This window comes from Cetorhinus maximus, chromosome 1 (assembly GCF_964194155.1).
Source record: "Cetorhinus maximus chromosome 1, sCetMax3.hap1.1, whole genome shotgun sequence".
NCBI lineage: Eukaryota > Metazoa > Chordata > Chondrichthyes > Lamniformes > Cetorhinidae > Cetorhinus > Cetorhinus maximus.
In genome coordinates, this window is record NC_135879.1 from 243,832,522 (window position 1) to 243,845,181 (window position 12,660).

General features: G+C 45.4%; 1 protein-coding gene across 5 annotated transcripts in view; it reads left to right on the top strand.

Moving 5' to 3' along the window:
- sfxn5b (sideroflexin 5b) overlaps positions 1-12,660 on the top strand; it is a 276,386-nt gene that overhangs the window by 115,442 nt on the left and 148,284 nt on the right. For all 5 annotated transcript variants that reach the window (XR_013578416.1, XR_013578417.1, XM_078554987.1 and 2 more), the window contains one exon: positions 1,332-1,397. Coding sequence is in view for 3 of the 5 variants with exons in the window: in XM_078554987.1 (XP_078411113.1) it covers positions 1,332-1,397 (66 nt within the window). In the remaining 2 variants the exon portion in view is untranslated. The remainder of the gene's footprint in view (positions 1-1,331; positions 1,398-12,660) is intronic.

Here is a 12,660-nt window from a genome sequence, read left to right on the forward strand (position 1 = left end):
AAGACTGCCTATTTCACCTCTGTAAAGTGGCCTAACTCTGCTGAAACCGTCACTCATGTCTTTGTTACCTCCAGACGACTATTCCAACCCATTCCTGGTTGGTCTATGACATTCTACCCTCCGTAAACTTGAAATCATCCTAAAATCTTCTGTCCATGTCTTGACTCACACACAGTCCCGTTCACCTGTCATCCCTGTGCTCACTGACATATACTGACTCCCATTCAAGCTACAGTCTTGATTTTAAAATTCCATTCTTTATTTTCAAGGACCTCGCCCCTTTCTACCTCTGTAACTCCAGCTCTGTGACCCTCCAAGATATAAATAGTCATTTGGTAGTACAGAATTTGAGTCTTGCTGAAAAAGGAGACATACTATAGAAGCTTTTTGCCTTGCACTCATCAGGACAGCTACTCAAGATAAACCAATGGTAAAGGCAACAACAATTTATATTACATGAGAAGACATTGCTGATTGCTTGGCAACTGGACTCTGTTCAGCATCATGGAGAATGCAAGAGGTGTCAGCTGTGGCTCAGTTCATAGCACCCTCGCCTTTGAATCAGAGGGTTGTGGGTTCATGTCCCACTTCCGGAAACCAAGAACTGTGATTGTACTCAAAAGAGTTGCAATCTGTGACTTGATAACTCGAAAGAGTATCATGGAGAATGCAGCAGAGAACAATTAACTGTTAACTACCAAGCTTTTGTTTCAAATTCAAACCAGGCAGGTCGACTGTGATTGGTCAAGTCATTGCCACGGGGAATGAACCTGGGAATGGCTGTGTCCCAAGCTTCTGTTTAGTTGGAAAAGGTGTAATGCGTGGAATTGCTGGATGTGAATATATGTGGCTTCTAGCATGTGTAAATGAGCCACAATGTGATTGGTATTCCCTTTACTGTTAGTTTATCTTGCATAGCTGTCCTGATTAGTGCAAGATGAAAAGCTTTGATAGTACCACCTCCAAGACATCTATGCTGTTCTAATTTTGGGATCTTGAGCATCCTTGATTTTAATCATTGAAGGCTAAACCTTCAGCTGCATAGGCCCTAAGCCTGGAATTCTTCCCCTACACTTCTCTCTACCTCGTTTTCCTCCTTGAAGTCACTACTTTAAAACTACTTTTTTGACCAAGATTTTGGTCATCTGACCTAATATGTCCTTTCGTGGCTCATGCCATAATTTATTTTCTAATGCTGCTGTGTAGTGTTTTGCGACATTTTATTATGTTAAAGGCACTGTATAAATATAAGTTGTTGCAGTTTAGAGTCAGCTGCTGTATTTTTAACTTTTTAAAATAATTGCTGTCTCTACTCTTTCCAACCTCAACAGCCAACTCCAGTATCAAAGTTCATCTTGGGTTACTTTGGAGCAGTCACCAGCGCCGTCTCAATAGCAGTGAGTAATCTCTGTACATTCATTGTGATCTTCTCAGGCTTCTGCAGGTACGGGACGTGACAGTTATAAGCAAACCGCTTTAGTTTGGTTGCAGGTCACACAGTGTGACTGAAAAAAATCACTAACGTTGCAACAACTTGGGGGGGTTTTGATAGAATAAATAAGGATGAGGGTCAGTAGCCAGAGAACACCAGAAATTTATGATAACTGGAAGATAAGAGAATTTTTCTTGATGCGGTATGTTTTATGATCAGGAATGCTCTACCAAAGAGTCAACACAGGCACAGTCAGCTGAATGGCTTCCATCTGTGCTGTATGATGCTATGATAAGGCTATCCAACCAGCAAGAATTGGTTTAGTAGTGCAGCTCAATAGTAATAGCAACACTGACTAAAGTCGTATTGATAAAATCGAGGCACAAAATATTGGCTGGAATTTTCCAGCTCCCCCCACCGCCCGGTCCCCCCACGGCAGATTTGCTCGTGGCGGGGTCGGTGAGCCATTGAAATCTCCGTTCACATGAAGGCCGGAAAAGTCCGGCCATTGTGGTGAAGATTGACCAGATGCTGTTGGAAACAAGGGTTTAGTTTTACTTACAATCTGTGTGAAATTGTAAGCTGAATTCAGAAGCCAAGCATGTTGAGAATTGCTCAGAAGTAGAAACATTGCAACAGCAGGAGGCCATTTAGCCCCTCAGCCTGCTCGGCCATCCAGTTAGATCAGGGCTGATCTGTACCTCAACTCTGCTTACGCATTCTTTGTCCCATGTACCTTAACAACTAAGATAATAAGAATCTATGAATATCATTCTTGAAAATGTCATTGACCACCAGAATCCACAGCATTTTGGGGGAGCATTCCAATTCTCCACTACCCTTTGTGTGAAAAAATGCTTCCTAATTTTAATTCTGAATGCCGTAGCTCTAATTTTAAGATTGCATCCCCTTGGTTTGGACTCCCCCACCAAGCGTCTCCAAATCTACCACCATACATATTCAAATATCAAAAAAACTTAATGTAAGGCAGCCCTGCTGTCATCATATCACGCAGTGCAGTCTTTGAGTCATCACCACCTCCCTCACCGTGAGTTCCCAGGCCGATGGTATCCTGAGGATGGGCAAGAAGGCAAAACAAATAGTCCTTCACTATCTTTGCAGAACCTGAAGCCGCAAATAGCGAGAAGAATGGGCAAAAGAAGTCTGGACAACCTTGGATCACAAGTACCACAGCTCCAGAGTAAGATCTGAGGAAACCCAAGCTATTTGTGATGGGGAGTTACGTGACGGCATATAATAGTGTCAACCATGGTTCAGTGGATAACATTCCTGTCTCTGAGTTATTAGTTGTGGGTTCAAGCTTTACTCCAGAAACTGAAGCCCATAATCAACAAGCTCTTAATGGCAAGTGACATCCATGCCACACCAGTGTCAGGTAATGACCATCTCGAACAAGAGAGAATCCAGCCAATCGCCCCTTGATATTCAATGGCATTACCATCACTGAATCCCCCACTATCAACATCCTGAGTGTTAACAATTGACCAGAAACTGAACTGGACTAGCCATATAAATACTGTGGCTACAAATGCAGGTCAGAGGCTAGGAATTAGAACCATAGAGCCATAGAAAAGTTACAGCACAGAAGGAGGCGATTCAGCCCATCTTGTCCATGTCAGACCAAGGACACCCAGGTGCCCTTTCTAATCCCTTCATCCTGCACCCAGCATCCACCATCTACTACACTACACAGTGATGGAATACTCCTCACTTGCCTGGATGAGTGCAGCTCCCACAACACTCAAGAAGCTTGACACCATCCAGGACAAAGCAGCCCGCTTGATGTAGTAAGGAGGAATTTGGAGGGTCAACAGGGCCGAGATTGCCATTGTCGTTTCTGGTGCCTAGGTTGATGCCGGGTGGTTCGTCCGGTTTCATTCTTTTTTTGCGACTTGTAGCAGTTTGTTACAACTGAGTGGCTTGCTAGGCTATTTCTGGAGTCACGTGGAGGACGACAGATTTCCTTCCCTGAAGGGGGAACCAAATGGATTTTTACAACAATCGATAATGGTTCCATGGTCATCGTTAGACTTTTAATTGAATTCAAATTCCACTATCTGCCATGGTGGGATTCGAACCTGGGTCCCCAGAGCAGTACCCTGAGTCTCTGGATTACTGGTCCAGTGCCTCCTCCCTTCTCTTGCGGGAGAATCAAGAACTAGGGGTCATGATTTATTTAGAACAGCGGTGAGGAGAATTTTTTTTCTCTCAGAGGCTTGAGAGTCTTTGGAACTCTTGCTCAAAAGGTAGTGGAAGCTGAGTCTTTGAACATTTTAAAGTCGGAGCTAGATAGATTCTCGATAAACAAGTGGGTGAAAGGTTATTGGAGTAGGCAGGAATGTGGAGTGGAGGTTACCATTAGATCAGCCATGATCTTATTGAATGGTGGAGCAGGCTCGAGGGGCCAAGTTGCCCACTCCTGCTCCTAATTTGTATGTTCATATGTATGTTCAAACTGGGCAGGTTGACTCTTGGTCAAGGCAATGCCTTGACCAATAAACCAGGGAACAACTGTTCGTAAGATTTGTTTAGTTGAAAAAGGCACATTGTTTGCACATGTTCCTTATGCCAGCAAGGACAGGGCCCTGTGTGTGAATGTATGTGGCTTCTCTTAAGTGAGCCGCTCTGCGACCTATCCTGATGAGTGCAAGATGAAAAGCTTTGATATCATGGGCAGCATTTCCCCCTGTCGGGAGGGTTGTGCGGGAGCAGGTACGAGTGGGTGGGTTCCTGATCGGCGCCACCGGTCGGGTGCGCGCCGCCATTTTATGTGGGCGGGCCAATATGCACTCCCTGTGCGGGCAGGGGAGATTCCCTGAGCAGGTCTGTGCGCTCTTTCACGCGTGTATGCAGAAGAGCCCACACAAAGCGCTGCCTCAGGGAGATCGGTTGAAGTTTTAAAAATTTACTAAAGGTAAGAAATTTTCCTGAAACGTCCCCTCATGTGACACTGTCACATGAGCTGGGACATGTCCATTACTTGTATTTAAAAATTTTCCGAATATTTTAAATCCCTCCTGAAACCTCATCCCGCCCGTGGTTTTTCAGGAGGCCACCTGGGCTCTTCACCTGCCCTCCAACCTTAAGGTTGGACGGGCAGGTCCATTAATCATTTTAATTACCTTTTTAATGGCCTTAATAGGCCGTTGACAGGTCGGCTGCGCGCCCGCCGAACTGAAAATCTAAATGACGCATGGTGATGTCGGGACACACGCTCGATGTCACCCCACATCATTTTATGCGTCGGCGAGCGGGCCCCGCACCCGCTCGCCCACCGGAAAATGCTGCCCCATGCCTATTTTTACAGAAATAACATTTAAATAAACAAAGTGTCAAATAAAAACAGAAAATGTTGGTAACACTTTGCATCTGTGAAGCGAGAAACAGAGTTAACAGGTTGGGGTGGTGATGGTGCAGAAGTACTCTTAACCTAACTACTTAACCTAACCTGATGAAGCTACAACACAGGGCTATTTGCATGCCACACAGCGGAAGCAGCATACAATAGACAGAACTAAGCAATCCCACAACCAACAGGTCAGATTTAAGCTCTGCTATCCTGCCACATCCAGTCGTGAATGATGGTGGACAATTAAACAACTAACTAGAGAGGAGGCTGCACAAATATCCCCATTTTCAATGATGGGGGAGCCCAACACATCAGTGCAGAAGGCAATGTTGAAGCACTTGCTGCCAATTTCAGCCAGAAGTGCTGAGTGGATGATGCACTTGGCGTCCTCTTGAGGTCCCCAGTACTACAGATGTCAGCCTTCAGCCAATTTGATTCACTCCACGTGATATCAAGAAATGGCTGAAGGCGCTGAATACTGCAAAGGCTATGGGCCCTGATAACATTCTGACAATAGTACTGAAGACTTGTGCTCAAGAACTAGCTGTGCAACTAGCCAAGCTGTTCCAGTACCAGTGCAACACTGGCATCTACCCAACTATGTGGAAAATTGCCCAGGCGTGTCCTGTCCACAAAAAGCAAGACAAATCTAACCCAGCCAATTACCATCCCATCCGTCTACTCTCGATCAGCAGCAAAGTGATGGAAAATGTCGTCAACAGTGCGATCAAGTGGCTCTTACTCAGCAATAACCTACTCAGTTTGGGTTCCGCCAGGGACACTCAACTCCTGACCCTATTACAGCCTTAGTCCAAACATTGACAAAGAGCTGAACACAAGAGACAAGGTGAGAGCGACTGCCCTTGATATCAAGGCCACATTTGACTGAGTGTGGCATCAAGGAACCCTAGCAAAACTGTGAATCAGGGGAAAACTCTCCTCTGGTTGAATCATACCGAGCACAAAGGAAGATGGCTGTGGTTGTTGGAGGTCAATCATTTCAGTCCTGGGGACATCACTGCAGGAGTTCTTCAGGGTAGTGTCCTAGGCCCAACCATCTCCTGTTTCATCAATGAACTTGCCGCTTTTATAAGGTGGGGATGTTCGCTGATGATTGCACAATGTTCAGTACCATTCGCGACTCCTCAGATACTGACGCACTCCATGTCCGTATGCAGCAAGACCTGGACAGTATTCGGACTTGGGCTGATAAGTGGCAAGTAACATTCATGCCACACAAGTGCCAGGCAATGACCATCTCCAATAAGAGAAAATCTAACCATCTCCCCTTGACATTCAATGGCATTACCATTGCTAAATCCCTATCAAAACCCTGGGGGGGGTTACCATTGATCAGAAACTGAACTGGACCAGCCATATAAATACTGTGGCTACAAGAGCAAGTCTGACACTGCAAATTCTGCTGAGACTGATTCACTTCCTGGCTCCCCAAAGCTTGTCCACCATCTGCAAGGCACAAGTCAGGAGTGTAATGGAATATTCTCCACTTGCCTGGATGTGTGCAGCTTCAACAACACTCAGGAAGCTCAACACTATCCACGGCAAAGAAGCTCACTTGACTGGCACCCCATCCACCACAATAAACATTCACTGCCTCCACCACTGACGCACAGTGGCAGCAGTGTGTACCATCTACAAGATTCACTTCAGCAATTCACCTAGGCTCTTAAGACAGCACCTTCCAAACATACGAACTAGGAGCAGGAGTAGGCCACTCGGCCTTTCAAGCCTGCTCCGCCATTCAGTAAGATCATGGCTGATCTGATTGTAACCTCCTGCCTACCCCCAGTAACCTTTCACCCTCTTGTTAATCAGGAATCTATCTGTCTTTGCTTTAAAAATATTCAAAGATCCTGCTTACAGTGCCTTTTGAGGAAAAGAGTTCCAAAGACTCACAACCCTCTAAGAGAAAAAATTTCTCCTCATCCCTGTCTTAAAAGAGTGAACCGTGACCCCTAGTTCTAGATTCTCCCACAAGAGGAAACATTCTCTCCACATCCACTCTGTCAAATCTCCTCAGGATCTTAAAGGTTTCGATCAATTCACCTCTTACTCTCAAAACTCCAGTGGATACAACATTAACCTGTCCATCCTTTCCTCATAAGACAACCTGTCCATTCCAGTTATTAGTCTAGTAAACCTTCTCTGAGCTGCTTCTAACGTATTTACATCTTTCCTTAAATGAGACCAGTATTGTACGCAGTACTCCAGACGTCGTCTCATCAGAGCCCTGCACAACTGAAGCATAACCTCCCTACTTTAGTATTCAATTTCCCTCACAATAAGCGATAACATTTTATTTGCTGTCCTAATTACTTGCTGTACTTGCATACTAGCCTTTTGTGATTGATGCACTAGGACACCCAGATCCCTCTGAATCTCAGAGCTCTGCATCTCTCACCATTTAGATAATATGCTTCTCTTTTATTCCTCCTTCCAAAATGGACAATTTCACATTTGCCCACATTTATACTCCATTTGCCAGGTCTTTGCTCACTCATTTAACCCGCAACCTCTAGCACGTAGAAGGACAAGGGCAGCAGATGCATGGGAACACCACCACCTGCAAGTTCCCTTCCAAGTCACACACACACACACCATCCTGACTTGGAAATATATTGGAACTTCACTGTCACTGAGTGAAAATCCTGGAACTCCCTCCCTAACAGCACTGTGGGTGTTCCTACAACACCTGGGCTGCTGCAGTTCGAGAAGGCAGCTCACCACCACCTTCTCAAGGGCAATTAGGATGGCAATAAATGATTGCCTAGCCAGCGATGCCCACATCTCATGAACAACTAAAAAGAAACATACAGAATACAGCAGCTGGTGCCTTAGAAAGGGGAAAGCAAAATACTGCGGATGCTGGAAATCTAGAACAAAAACAAAAATACCTGGAAAAACTCAGCAGGCCTGACAGCGCCTGCGGAGAGGGATACAGTTGACGTTTCGAGTCCGTATGGCCCTTCATCAGAACTAAGGAAATAGAGAAATGAGGTGAAATATAAGCTGGTAGAGCGGAGTGGGACAGGTAGAGCTCGATAGGGGGCCAGTGATAGGTGAAGGCAAAGAAGAGATTGCCAAAGATGTCATAGACAAAAGGACAAAGGGATGTTGATGGTGGTGATATTATCTAAGGAATGTGCTAATGGGGACATTAAGGGTAGCAAGCAGGACAAGCTACTGGCAGATGGCCCTAGTGGGGATGGGGTGGGGGGAAGGGATCGAAATGGGCGAAAAGGTGGAGATAAAACAATAGATTGAAATAAATTTAAAAATAGGTGGGAAAAGAAAAATATATTTGTAAAAAAATTATAAGTTGTTGGAAAAAGGGGGATCGGCAAGTGGGTGGGGATGGAGGAGAGAGTTCATGATCTGAAATTGTTGAACTCAATATTAAGTCCGGAAGGCTGTAAAGTGCCTAGTCAGAAGATGAGGTGCTGTTCCTCCAGTTTATGTTGAGCTTCACTGGAACATTGCAGCAAGCCAAGGACGGACATGTGGGCATGAGAGCAGGGTGGTGTGTTGAAATGGCAAGCGACAGGGAGGTCTGGGTCATGCTTGCGGGCAGACCGAAGGTGTTCTGCAAAGCGGTCACCCAGTCTGCGTTTGGTCTCTCCAATGTAGAGGAAACCGCATTGGGAGCAGCGAATGCAGTAGACTAAATTGAGGGAATTGCAAGTGAAACGCTGCTTCACTTGAAAGGAATGTTTGGGCCCTTGGACGGTGAGGATGGGGGAAGTAAAGGGGCAGGTGTTGCACCTTCTGCGGTTGCATGGGAAGGTGCCGTGGGAGGGGGTTGAGGTGTAGGGGGTGATGGAGGAGTGGACCAGGGTGTCCTGGAGGGAACAATCCCTGTGGAATGCCGCCGGGGGCGGGGGTGAAGGGAAGATGTGTTTGGTGGTGGCATCATGCTGGAGTTGGCGGAAATGGCGGAGGATGACCCTTTGAATGCGGAGGCTGGTGGGGTGATAAGTGAGGACAAGGGGGACCCTATCATGGTTCTGGGAGGGAGAGGAAGGTGTGAGGGCGGATGCGTGGGAGATGGGCCGGACACGGTTGAGGGCCCTGTCAACCACCGTGGGTGGAAAACCTCGGTTAAGGAAGGAGGAAGACATGTCAGAGGAACTGTTTTTGAAAGTGGCATCGTCAGAACAGATGCGACGGAGGTGAAGGAACTGAGAGAATGGGATGGAGTCCTTACAGGAAGCGGGGTGTGAGGAGCTGTAGTCGAGGTAGCTGTGGGAATCGGTAGGCTTGTAATGAATATTGGTGGACCGTCTATCACCAGAAATTGAGACTGAGAGGTTAAGGTAGGGAAGGGAAGTGTCAGTGATGGACCACGTGAAAATGACAGAGGTGGAAATTGGAAGCAAAATTAATAAATTTTTCCAGATCCAGACGAGAGCATGAACCCTCTACATTGGAGAGACCAAACGCAGACTGGGTGACTGCTTCGCAGAACACCTTCGGACTGTCCGCAAGCATGACCCAGATCTCCCTGTCACTTGCCATTTCAACACACCACCCTGCTCTCATGCCCACATGTCCGTCCTTGGCCTGCTGCAATGTTCCAGGAAGCTCAACAAACTGGAGGAACAGCACCTCATCTTCTGACTAGGCACTTTACAGCCTTCCAGACTTAATATTGAGTTCAACGATTTTAGATCATGAACTCTCTCCTCCATCCCCACCCCCTTTTTCCAATAATTTATAATTTTTTTACAAATATATTTTTCTTTTCCCACCTATTTTTAAATTTATTTCGATCTATTGTTTTATCTCCACCTTTTAGCCCATTTTGATCTCTTCCCCCCACCCCACCCCCACTAGGGCCATCTGCCACTTGCTTGTCCTGCTTGCTACCCTTAATGTCCCCATTAGCACATTCCTTAGATAATATCACCACCGTCAACACCCCTTTGTCCTTTTGTCTATGACATCTTTGGCAATCTCTTCTTTGCCTTCACCTATCACTGGCCCCCTGTCGAGCTCTACCTGTCCCACCCCCCTCTACCAGTTTATATTTCACCTCATTTCTCTATTTCCTTAGTTCTGATGAAGGGTCATACGGACTCGAAACGTCAACTGTATTCCTCTCCGCAGATGCTATCATACCTGCTGAGTTTTTCCAGGTGTTTTTGTTTTTGTCCTTCAAAAGGGGATGTGGTTTCCACACAGATTATTTCCGTTGTACCCTCCAAGGTTTCTTGCACTGACTGAGTTCTGCATGATCCTCTATTGGAAGACTGCCCTGAAAAATCGGAGGAAGGCAAGTGTGTATTTTTTGTCTGATCAGGTTCGGAATTCTGAGTGGAAGGTTTGGGCCCTGGTGTCATAACAGAAAATATCATTTGTTGACACAACACTCAGCAATATCACAGTGACGAAACCCAAATTGCACTTATTGTTCAGGTCTGCAACAGCATACTGTCTAAACTGTCTTCTCTCTCCCCTGTTGAATTTAGGGAAAGCTTACAACAAAATGAGTGCTTATAATAACCACAGTGCAATTGCACAGAATTTACAGACTCTCCATGGTACAGTCGAGTCAGTCCCATTTCCCCTACTTGATCCCCATTTTCCTCTAGCGCCCATCCTTTAGAAATCATCAATTGCAGCAAGTTTCAGGTCATTACCACTCACTGTGTAAAAAAAGCTCTTCCTCACATTTCCCTTGAATCTCGTGCCTAGTGCCTTAAATCTGTGTCTCCCTAGTACTTGTTCCATCGGCTAATGGGAACAGCTTTTCTTTGTCTACCTTATCTAAACTTGTCATAATCCTATACCTCTATCCCTAAATCTTCTTTGCTCCAAGGAAAACAAACCCATCTTCTCCAATCTAACCTTGTAGCTAAAATCCCCCATTCCTGGAATTGCTCTGGCAAATCTCCCCTGCACCCTCTCAGAGACCCTTCCTATAATGTGGTGACCAAAACTGGATGCAATACTCTAGTTATGGTCTAACTAGAGTTTTATAAAAGATCAACATAACTTCCCTAGCTTTGTACACAATATTTCCATTTAGGAAACCCAAGATCCCATATGCTTTTTTAAACTTCTCTCTCAATATGTACTGCCACCTTCAAAGATCAATGCACAGAGATCCCTCTATCCCTGCACGCTCTTTAGAACTGTGACATTAAAGTTATATTTCCTCTCCCTATCCCTTCTGCCAAAATGTTTGACCTTACACTCCTCTATGTTAAATTCCATCTGCCACTTGTCTGCCTATTCCCCTAACCTAACTAACCTGTTGTAGTTGGTGGTATCATCCTCACTGTTAGCCATACTTCCAAGTTTGGCAATGTCATTGACTGTTAAAGGGAGATGGTTAGATTCTTTCTTGTTGCGTGAAACTTCCAAATGTCGATGTTCAGAGAGACTTGTGTACTCATACAAAAAACACACATTGGCATGTAGGTAGGTAAGCAAGCAGTTAGGAAGTGATAAAGCATGTTGGCCTTTATTGCAAGGGGATTGGAGTACAAAAAATAGGGAAACCTTATTACAATTGTTTAGGTGAGACCACACCTCTGGAATCATGGACCAGGATTTTGCCCTCGTCGGGCAGACCTGGCAGGGGCGGGCGGGAGTGGTTGGGAAGCCAATAAAAATAAAGAATTTTAAGATGTTAAAAAACACGTCCCCTCATGTGACTCTGTAACAGAAAATATCATTTGTACTGTTGCTGGTGTTGACAACACTCAGCAATATCACAGTGACAAAACCCAAATTGTACTTATTGTTCAGGTTTGCAACAGCATACTCTCTAAACTGTCTTCTCTCTCCCCTGTTGAATTTAGGGAAAGGTTACAACAAAGTGAGTGCTTACAATAACCACAGTGCAATTGCACAGAATTTACAGACTCTCTGTGGTACAGTCCAGTCAGTCCCATTCCCCCGCTTAATCCCCATTTCCCTCTTGTGCCCGTCCTTCAGAAATCGTCAATTGTTTCCACTTCCAACACCCATGTAGGCAGCAAGTGACTCTGTCACATGAGCAGGGACTTGTTAGAAATTAGTATTAATTTTTTTTTAATGATGGATCAAAACCTCATCCCGCCCGTGGATGAGGTTTCGAAAAAATTCAAAGGCTGCTTGGCCTTTTCGCCTGCCCGAACTGTAAGGCTGGATGGGCAGCAAAAAATTTAATTCAGTTACATTGCTGATGGCCTTAATAGGCCTGTTAATTGTCGGCGGGCCCGCTGCTGACTCCGGCGTGCGGCCGCCGACCGAAATATCGCACGTCATTTTACGCTCGTTCGGGTCGGGCGCACGCCTGCCTGACGAGCTAAAAATTCTGGCCATAGAATAATTACAGCACAGGAGAAGGCCATTCAGCCCATCATTTCCATGCCAGCTCTCTGTAAGAGCACTGCCTGCATTATTGTGCACTGTTTTGTCCTCCTTGGCTAAGGAAGGATATAATTGCATTGGCGGCGTTACAGAGAAGGTTCACTAGATTGGTCCTTGGAGGTGAAGGATGAAATGATGTTAGGATGAGTTAATCGGATCTATACTCTCATGCGTTTAGAAGAAGGAGAGGTCATCTCATTGAAACATACAACATTCTGAACATAGAAATAGGAGCAGAAGTAGGCCATTCAGCCACTCGAGCCTGCTCTGCCATTCAATAAGATCATGGCTGATCTGTCTGTGTTTCGAGTTCCACATTCCCATCTACCCCCAATAACCTTTGATTCTGTTGCCTAACAAGAATCTATCTACTTCTACCTTAAAAATATTCAATGACCACCTTCTGAGGCACAGAATTCCAAAGTTGCACAACCCTCTGAGAGAAAAAAATTCTCATCTCTGTCCTATAAGGGCAACG